At 47.4% G+C, this 10597-nt stretch overlaps 1 protein-coding gene across 1 annotated transcript in view; it reads right to left on the reverse strand.

The window, feature by feature from the left end:
- The window catches only part of LOC121638369 (calcium and integrin-binding family member 2-like), a 35639-nt gene extending 29420 nt beyond the window's left edge, over nucleotides 1–6219 (reverse strand). Inside the window, exons 1-4 of the mRNA XM_041983110.1 lie at nucleotides 5907–6219; nucleotides 5204–5238; nucleotides 3540–3651; nucleotides 2314–2461 (exon numbers count right to left, since the gene is read on the reverse strand). Of these exons, the coding sequence (XP_041839044.1) occupies nucleotides 2314–2461; nucleotides 3540–3651; nucleotides 5204–5238; nucleotides 5907–5957 (346 nt within the window). The 5' untranslated portion in view covers nucleotides 5958–6219. The remainder of the gene's footprint in view (nucleotides 1–2313; nucleotides 2462–3539; nucleotides 3652–5203; nucleotides 5239–5906) is intronic.
- Between the last annotated feature and the right edge of the window lie 4378 nt (nucleotides 6220–10597).

The following is a 10597-nucleotide window of genomic DNA, read 5'->3' on the forward strand; positions in this document are numbered from 1 at the left end:
CTGCTACAGGACAGTTTCTTCTGCCAGAAGTTTCAGGACTTCTGGGGGATTTGGAGGGGAAGAACGGGGATTTCCAGTCTCTCAGTCAGTGGTGGGAAGTGGGTAAAGCCCAGATCAGGGTCATATGGATTACTGGACAGATCAGTCATGGACAATCTTTTTCTGATGAGGGACTTGTTTGTAAACTGTTTGGTTTGGATGTAGGTTCGTGGTTTTCTTTTATCCGCTTTAAGAGCATTTGGTTTTGGGGACGGTTTTGTTTCCTTACTGACTTTGATATATAAAGATGTTTTTGTTTGATTAAAGTGGGTGGGGGGCTGAGCTGTCCAGTCAAGGTTCAGAGAGGGATCAGACAGGGATGTCCGCTGTCTGGACAACTGTACACCATCGCTATTGAGCCACTTCTACATCGTTTACGCTCCCAGTTATCACTTTTGTTTGTCTCACCACCCTTCTCTGGTTGTTTCTGCTTATGCTGACGACATCATGGTGTTGGTCAGGAATCAGAGGGATGTGGATTGTCTTAAGAGCAGTCTGGACTTTTTCTGGTAGGGGCATCATTGGCTGAGATCCTGTATGTCCCAGTCCAGGAGGGGGGACAGGGCCTGATTGACATCGTCTTTCGTGTGACAGCTTTCAGACTACAGACAGGCCAGAGACCGCTCTATAGTTTTGGATCGCCATGGATGGACGCCGCCTGTTTGTTGCTGAGGAAGGCGGGCGACTTCGGCTACGACAAACATTTGTTCCTGCTCCAACCACAGTGTCTGGATCTGACGGGCTTGACACCTTTCTACCGGTCAGTGTTGCAGGCATGGCAGGTCTTTTCCTTTGAGCGGGAGCCTGTCTGAACTCCTGGGGTCTGGCTGTTTGAGGAGACCCTGCTTTACCAGAAACACTGAGATCGTTTGCTGAGCACTGTACCCTGTCTGACCAGTGGGATGATGAGTATGAGTATGTTTTCCCGTCTCTGGTAGCTTCTCCTACCATAGAGCAGTGGCAGGAGAACCAAGACCTTTTACTGACTTTTCAGACACCAGAGCTGGGTGAGTTTGAAGGGCTGGGAAAGAGGGCCCTCTACCTTATTAGCATGAAGGTTTCAAACCTACGCTCCCTGGCGGCTGTCAGGGGGTCGAGGTGGACTGAGTTTTTTGGCCCTGGGGCATCCCCTAAAGCCTGCTGGCGGTCCCTGTACAAACACCCCATTGATAAACAGTCTGGTGACCTTCAGTGGAGGGTTGTGCACGGGGCCATAGCCACCAACAGCTACCTGGCACACCTTGATCCGAACACAGGGCCTGGGTGTTCCTTTTGTTTCCAGTTAGAAATGGTTCACCATCTTTTTGTTCAGTGTTCACGGCTGATGGGTTTGTTTGAGCTTTTGAGGGGTTTGGTTCAAAGGTTTGGAGAACAGTTCTCTTTCAGTTATTTCATTTTTGGTCCTCGGTACTTGACGTGTAAAAAATCTGTTCACTCACAGTTAAATTTCATTTTCGGTGAGGCTAAGTTAGCCATTTGGAAGACCAGAAGGAACAGGATCAAAGGTCAAGGGTCAGAGGAGGTTCTCCTGGTTTTCACCAGGTTACTGGCAGCTCGGCTCAGGCTGGAATTTCATTTCTTTAAACTCACAAACAGGTTGGAGGAATTTGTGGAGTTTTGGGGTCTGCAGAATGTTCTGGTTTCAGTTACGGAAAATTGTTTGGTTTTCAATTTTTGATTTTTTCCCTCTTTTTTGTTGTTGTTTGTTTTTTGTGGTCGTATATGTGAATCTTTTCTATGTGTAGCCTGAAATAAAGGGCCTTTTAAAACTCAAAAACTCTATCTGTCTGTCTGTCTGTCTGTCTGTCTGTCTGTCTGTCTGTCTGTCTGTCTGTCTGTCCGTCCGTCCGTCCGTCCGTCCGTCCGTCCGTCTATGGAGACAGCGGAGTTCCTTCTCTACCAGACCGAGACGCTATGCTGGCGTGCAGACAAATACAGAAAACCTTTCCATCACTGATCAATAAGTCCGCTCTGTGTAGACACCAGGCTCTACCTGCTGCTTCTTTCCACCATATTTTATTCTACTTTTTACATCCTATTGGCTCTCTTGGTTTCTATATGTTGTTCATAGATTTGTAGATTTTGTTCATTATCTGGTGTATACATTTCTATGTTGGTTTTACTGCTTATTTTGTTTGTTATCTGAGTCTTTTGCATTAATTTGTGCTGCTGCAACCCCTAATTTCCCAGCTTTGGTATCAACCTACCAACCTACCTACCAACCTACCTACCTACATTCTGTTTGATTAAAGTTGAGCTGAAGCAGTAGGTTACCGTAGATCTTGAAGGCATAGATGGTCTTCAGCTCTCTGGGTGCTGTTTCACAGAGAGCAGAAAACATGTCGACGAAGTCGTTAAAGCTGAGGTTTCCCTCTCCGTCCTCGGAGAACGTCTCCACGATCCTGTCTCTGAACGGGTTCTCCTTAGACCACAAACAGAACAACACAGGAGGACGTTACAGAGGAAGAACACAACACTGTAGAGTGTAAACCCTGCAGAATATTGCCATTAAAACCAACATCATAACCAACCAGCAGCTCCACCAATCAGGATCTGATTTGTTGTCCTGCTCTCAGACCAGATGTCCTCACACAGCTCTGTTTTCTAAGGACACATTCCCAGCACCTTCCTTTGTTTTCTTTTCACTCTGAACTTTAATGAAGTGGACCAAACCACGCGGACAACATCAAGCAGCTACAAAAGCTGCTCGCAATGGGGAGTTATTCTCCCAACCAGAAAGAACAAGAAAATCCTCATCATTGATTGGCCAGGACCTAAAATGTCTCATTCACCACCAGTAAATAATGGAGGAACAATAAATTTATTCAGTCTGGTTTCTGGTTTTACTTTGGTTTTACTTTGGTATTGAAACCTGATCAGGTTTTCACCAGAAACTGTCCAGTATGAGCAGCAGGAGAGGCAGCCAGATATATCTACCTCGCTTCCTGTGACCCCCGGTTTTCAACTGGACCAGAGTTTGCTTCTTTGGTGTGTTCACACTACTCCAAACAGACCAGACCATCGGTGCAAGCGGACCAGATTTTGTTTGAAGCAGAGCAGCGCCCTTTGTCGTGCGACCTTTCTGACAGTTTGCCACTGCTGGTTGGTTTGAGGTTGCTCTTCCAATGAAGATGCTGTGATGTTAACTGAGACTAAAACGCCTACAGATTAAAAAGCTCAAATCAGAGACGGAAAATGTTGAGACAGACCAGGAGACAGGATGATGGCTGCAGAACGAACAGGAAGTTGATCAGGCTGGATCACGGTGGCGAACAGCACCAACAACTTCAACTGTTACGAGTGTTTTCTCATGGATAATGTGGGCTAAATATTAACTCTGCAGGTTAAAATCATCTAAAGCCGTAATATGAATCAACTGCAGAGCTTCTAAGATTGGTGTCATGTGACCACATTATGGTCCTGCGGTGATTCAAACCAGCAGATGGTCAGAAAGCAGGTAAACACAGAGATGTGGTTGTAGCGCCATGGTCCGGTGGTACCTTCAGCTCAGGCATGGAGACGATGAGCGTCAGAGGAACTCTGATGTCGGGGTTGTTGGTGTAGTCCAGAGGAACTAGATGTGGAGCCAACTCACGAAACCGGCTGTGGAGCCTGTAGACAGTAGACAGGACAGTCAGCTCAACCTCACATCCTGCCTCCAGGTGGCGCCAAAAACCTCAAGGATAAGCAACCAGAAAATCCAGGAAAGTCTTCATGTCTGAACCAGACCTCAGGCTGACAGGGGTTAAAGGACTGCGAGTCCAGTACTGACCCAAACTCATCATAACACACAACACAAGAACCACCAGAGGTTGATGAAGGGAGGGAAACCAGGAGCGGGAACATTTGTGATGGTGGGCAGGTGGTGGGGGAGCGTGCAGGGGTACAGGCTAGAAGAGGGTCGGCACATTTTAATGACACTAAAACTCTAGATTTTAAGAAATAATGAAAAATGGAAAATATATTAAAATATAAGAATCAAGTAAAAAACTAATTACTGCGAACATTTCTCAGTCTGTACTTAAGCACTGTGGAAAGAGTGAGTGGATGAAAGAAAGTTCAAATAAAAACTGGGCTGAGGAGAGTCTGTAGAGCTGAACTCTGCTGTCAGTCCACAATGTTGATGGCCAAACTACAGCAGAGCTTCTATCATGTCCCGAGTGAGGCGGGGGACATCCGCGTGGGCTGCAGAGGTGGCCAGCTGGAGCTGTGGCCACAAGGTCATCGGTGCCTGCCATGGTTGTAATCCCCGAACTCAATGATGGACACCAGCAGTAAGGGATGCCATCAGGGTGAAGGAGTCCTATCGGGCCTTTTTGGCCTGTGGGACTCTGGAGGCAGCTGACGGGTATCGGCGGGCTAAGCGGAGCGCAGCTTCAGCAGTCGCTGAGGCAAAAACTTGGGCATGGGAGGAGTTTGGAGAGGCCATGGAGAATGACTTCCAGACGGCTTCCAGGAGATTCTGGTCCACAACGGCTGAGGAGGGGGAAGCAATGCTCCGTCTACACTGTAGGAAGGAATACTTTGAAGACCTCCTCAATCCCTCCACCACGTCTTCCGATGAGGAAGCAGAGTCGGGGGACCCTGGCGTGAGCTCTGCTATCTCTGGGGCTGAGATTGCTGAGGTGGTTAAAAAGCTCCTTGGTGGCAGGGCCCCAGGGTGGATGAGGTCTGACTGGAGTTCCTTAAGGTTCTGAATGCTGTAGGGCTGTCTTGGTTGACACGTCTCTGCAGCATCACGTGGCAGACTGTGGTTCTGGTTGTCCTCTAGGGCAGAGGTCCCCAACCCTGGTCCTCAAGGCCCACTATCCTGCAGGTCTTAGATGTCTCCCTGTTGCAACACACCTGATTCAAATTAATGGCTCGTTAGCAGACTTGTGCAGAGCTTGTCAGAGAGCCATTTAATTTGAATCAGGTGGGTTGCAACAGGGAGACATCTAAGACCTGCAGGATAGTGGGCCTTAAGGACCAGGGGTGGGGACCTCTGCTCTAGGGTGTTCTCCAAGTAAAGGGGATCTCACTCCTCAGCCTCCCGTTATTCAGGAGTCCAGGGGCCTCATTTCTAAAACTGTGTGTAGCAAAGATGACTACAGGTGGCGTACGTAGGTAAAAAAGGAAATGCTTTTATACTTTTATAAGTCCAGGAAAACTGGTGGATACTCACCTTAGGATTTCCTTCCGAGTAAAGAAGGTGCAGTCCTGTAAATCAAATCAAATCAAATCAAATTTTATTTATAGAGCACTTTTCACGCACAAAGCAACACAAAGTGCTGGACATAATAAAAACAAATTATGCATATTAAAAGCAAAATTTAAAAGCCTTCACACATCAAAGAATAGGACAAAAAATTTAAAAGGCACAACTGTACACAAACTCACACACATACAAACAAAGCACATGTACCCTCCCCCCACCCGCCCACCCCCCATTCTGTGCAAACATGAACTCCCATCTCTGATAACTGACTCTGAACTGAAAGTAAGTATAAAAATAATAATAATAAAATGAAAAGGTAAACAAACAGGTTTATGTTCCTCATGGAGGATCAGCTTTCAGGCCATCAGTCAGCAGCATCATCTGGATGCAGGTGGAGGCTGGAGATGAACCAATCAGCTGCTCCGCTCGGTCTGTTCCACATTCTGTCGGTTCTATGTCCTGTCTGTTCTATGTTCTCTGTTCCATGTTCTACCTGTTCTATGTTCTCTGTTCTCTGTTCTCTGTTCTCTGTTCTATGTCCTCTCTGTTCTACATTCTAATCTATGTTCTATCTGTCCAACACTGGGTGACCTCTAAGGGAACTGCTGTTTTTCCAGTAACTGGTGGTTGAAGGAACACGGACCCGGTTGGTTCTGGTAAATCAGGTCACCTGATACGCCTCCAGCTGCTCCTCAGTGAAGGTCGTCTGCTTGTTTCCCATCGTTCCCAGCAGATCCTCCCATCACACGGCTGCATCACACTGGAAATCGCTTAGACCGATTCACATCTGGGACCGGCATGCCAACAATCCAGATCCAGGTCCAGATCCAAATCCAGGTCCAGGCCTAGGTTTTGGTCCAGGTCCGGCTCAGACTGTGGGGCTTCTTCTGCTGGAGGCAGCGCAGAGGAAAATCTGTCTCTGATGCCTCAGAGGAGGAGGAGGAAAAAGAGGAGGAGTGGGAGGGGCCAGTTTGCTGCCTTCAGGTGCTGCTCAGAAAATCCAGTTTCTACTAGAGAAAATGACAGAAAATTAACATTTATATTTCTTAAATAAGAAAACAATGTCTTTATTCCCAATGAAATTTTTTGGAAATATTAATCATCTTAGATCAATCTCAGATTTTGATCTCGTCCACACCATAGTCAGAATTGTTCAATTTATAATTTCTAAAAATAAATGGGACACTTTTACATGTCCCCCTGTAGTAAAGATCCAACTGAAAGAAATTCCTGTTTTTATGGAAATATTTATCAGATGTTTCCTGTTTGTCTTCAGATAAATACTCAGAGTTTATATACTCTCTGAATCAGACAGAATATTATCTGATAGCTCCTGAAGGCAACGCACGCATTGAGTCAGTGGGCTTGTTCAACCTGGGGTACGTACAGTGCAGCCCGTCAGGAAGCAAGGGATTGTGGTCCTGAAGTACTGCATGCTGGTTGCCTGGACTGCACTGGAGAATGTGACCATAAGAACATGAGCATCAAACATGGCGGAAGCAGCCAGAGCTACGAGCTGCAGCTTGTGGACCCCCCTCAGAACTTGGTCCTGATTGGTTCAACCTCCGGTTTTCTGCCGGGACTTCCATGTAACGCTCCCAGTAATACATCTGTTTCTGTGTCATTAACAGGCTCCAGCAATATTGTACATTAATACATTAATGTATTTAATTATCATTTTAATTATGTAATGACACATTTAAGTAATTATTTAATGATATATTTAATTATTTCATTGTGTCACTTTACCCCCTCCATAGTTAACTGTTCCCATTTCTTTTATTGGCTCTGACTTCCTAAACCTGGCTTGTTGTTGTCAGGCTGTTGGCAGCTGACAAAGCAGAATCAGGGCAGTTGCTAAGAATTCTGGGCCCCCAGAAAGAATATGGCCATGGGCCCCTCTGCCTAGGATTGTTGCCACTGTTTTACGTCTGTGAATTATGATGTTTTTCAGTGTTTTTGACTGTGCCTGATGTAATGCACCCAGTTTGTTTTCTTCTTTACAATGTAGTAGTAGTATTATTATGTAAATGATGTATTATTAGTTCTCTCATTTCTCTGGTTTTCATGCCATGGTACCCATAACTACTTAAACCATGTTATTACACCTTTGACTCCAAATACATTTTTAATAAACCACTCAACAAATAGGTAGTGGTTATTTTATTGTGCACTGATGTGCAATGTGTCCTGTTTTTTGTCCCTTAAACAATTCCCTTCACTATCTGAAGGAGCCTTGCTTTGAGGACATGGGCAAGGACAGCAGCTTAAGCTGCGTTATAAACAAATTTGGCCCAAAATTTGCCATTGATTATATAACTGAAATAGCTTATGGGTTGATTAATTACTTATTAATTATGTACAGCAGTTCACTAATAAACCAACTAGCCCACCAGATTCTGTCTCACCCTCAGATCAGGTCCGCCGCTGGATCAGACCCAGACGAGGGTCGGACCCAGACGAGGGTCTGCCGCTGGGTCGGACCCAGACGAGGGTCGGACCCAGGCGAGGGTCTGCTGCTGGGTTGGACCCAGGCGAGGGTCTGCCGCTGGGTCGGACCCAGACTAGGGTCGGACCCAGACGAGGGTCTGCTGCTGGGTTGGACCCAGGCGAGGGTCTGCCGCTGAGTCGGACCCAGACTAGGGTCGGACCCAGAATAGGGTCTGCCGCTGGGTCGGACCCAGACGAGGGTTGGACCCAGACGAGGGTCTGCTGCTGGGTCGGACCCAGACTAGGGTTGGACCCAGACGAGGGTCTGCTGCTGGGTCGGACCCAGGCGAGGGTCTGCCGCTGAGTCGGACCCAGACTAGGGTCGGACCCAGACGAGGGTCTGCTGCTGGGTCAGACCCAGACAAGCTCTGGAGCAGCAGAGCATAAAGGCTTTTGGTTTCATTATATGTTGCTTATGTGAACATTAAATGTTGTGTTTCATGGAAATGAAGAACTAACCCAGTCTTGGACTACACAGAATCTAACTGGGCTTCTTGGTACCATGGCTCTATGCAGACACTTTCATTTTGCTGTGTAGAGGTTGGGCTCTGTAACATTACCCCCTGCAAAAGACTCATGTCAAGAGCAGCTTAGTGTCAATAAACACTCATGTAGAAGGGAAAAATCACTGAGTGATGTGAGGCAAGAACTGGATCAGATCTGGACCAGGAGAACCTTCTTGTTACACTAGGAACTGGATCAGAATGTCCAGCCTGTTCTTCCAGACAGAACTTCCAGACTTGGACGAGTCCATCATTTGCCCACATTGGTCAGCAGCTACGAAGGCTACTGACCACAAAGTTAATCACTGAACCATTACTGAAGGAACTCCAGCCTTGCTGCACAACGACATCATCCTGATGAAAAACGGGAATCCGCAATGACGAAACAAATACCACAAGATCGTCCATCCTTGCAGTCGCCATGGTGACGGCCTTGTCTCACGAGGCTACGCTGTTTTCATAAACATTATTTTGATATTGCTTTGTGCAAAAATGAACAGAGAGAAGGTTTGATTACATCAAGTAAAGCAGTTTTTTTATTCTTTTATTTATTTATTTTTTTTTTCCTTTCACTTATATATATATATAGTAGTGGGAGTGCAGCTTATACATCTTCACAGAGACATGGCTCACTGATGCGATACCGGATGCTAACGTGGATCTACCGGGTTTCACTGCTGTGAGAGCTGACAGAGACATGAACGCCTGCGGTAAGAGCAGAGGTGGGGGGCTCATCATATATGTGAACAAACGTTGGTGTTGCCCAGGACATGTCTCAGTAAAAAAGGAACTGTGTTGCCAGGACTTGGAACTGATAGCCGTTAGTCTGCGGCCATATTACTTGCCGAGGAAGCTTAGTCACGTGATCGTGCTCAGTGTTTACATCCCGCCCAGCGCGGAAGCATCAGCTGCCTGTGAGAAGATACACACAGTAACAGCAAGGCTGCAGACTAAGCACCCCGAGGCATTTATGGTCATATCTGGGATTTTAATCATGCTTCCCTGGACTCTACCTTGGCCTCCTTCTACCAGGCTGTAGACTGTCCCACAAGGAACAACAGAACAATAGACCTGCTGTACTCCAATGTGAAGGATGCCTACAGAGCCACCCCCCTTCCCCCACTTGGAAAGTCTGACCACAACCTGGTTCACCTACAGCCACAGTACACCCCCTGGTCAAAAGGATGTCTAAAACCACACGCTCGATCAGGAAGTGGTCACCTGAGGCAGAGGATGCTCTGAGAGACTGCTTTGACATCACTGACTGGGATGTACTGCTGAGACAACATGGTGAGGACATAGAGGAGCAGACTCACTGTCTGACGGACTACATCAACTTCTCGCTGGACGTAGTCTCCCCCAATAAGACTGTCCGTTGTTATCCAAATAACAAACCTTGGATAACACAAGATGTCAAAGCTGCCCTCAACAGGAAGAAGGTGGCTTTCATGAACCATGACAGGGAGGCAATGCAATTAGCACAGCGGGAGGTGAAACAATGCCTGAAGGTGGCGAGGGACACCTACAGAAGGAAGGTGGAGGATAAACTGAGTGAGAGCCATATGAAGGAGGTCTGGGATGGTGTCATCACCATCACAGGCTTCAGATCAAAGGCCATAACAGCAGGGGGGACAGTGGAAGAAGCAAACAAGCTGAACATCTTCTTTAACCGCTTTGACCAGCCCACGGTCCCCCCTCCCCCACTGCAGTACACATCCTCCCTGACTTCATCCCCTGTGCAGCCCCCCTGCCAACCTTTACCCCTCCCCCCATCTCAGCACCCTCCACACATAACAGCAGAACAGGTGAGGGGAGAACTGAGGAAGCTCCACCCATGGAAAGCAGCAGGCCCTGACGGAGTGCCTCCTCGTCTGCTTAGGACCTGCACTGCTGAACTGGGGAACCACTCCAGCATGTCTTCAACCACAGTCTACAGCTGGGGAAAGTGCCTACCCTGTGGAAAACATCCTGTATTGTTCCAGTTCCAAAGAAAAACCATCCTGGTGAGCTGAACGATTACAGACCGGTGGCACTTACATCCCAGCTGATGAAGACGATGGAGCGGCTCATCCTCAATCTCCTCAAGCCCCAAGTGCAACAGGCCCAGGACCCCTTACAGTTTGCCTATCGCGCAGGTGTGGGTGTGGAGGATGCTATTCTCTACCTCCTACACCGTGTCCAAGTACATTTGGATAAGGGGAGGGGCACAGTGAGGATCCTCTTCTTGGATTTTTCAAGTGCCTTCAACACAATCCAGCCCCTGATGCTTCTGGACAAACTGAGGGAGATGCAGGTGGACCCCTGCTTGGTGTCCTGGATTGGTAACTACCTCACAGAGAGACCGCAGTACGTCAGGCTAAAGGACATC

This window comes from Melanotaenia boesemani, chromosome 1 (assembly GCF_017639745.1).
Source record: "Melanotaenia boesemani isolate fMelBoe1 chromosome 1, fMelBoe1.pri, whole genome shotgun sequence".
Classification (NCBI taxonomy): Eukaryota; Metazoa; Chordata; class Actinopteri; order Atheriniformes; family Melanotaeniidae; genus Melanotaenia; species Melanotaenia boesemani.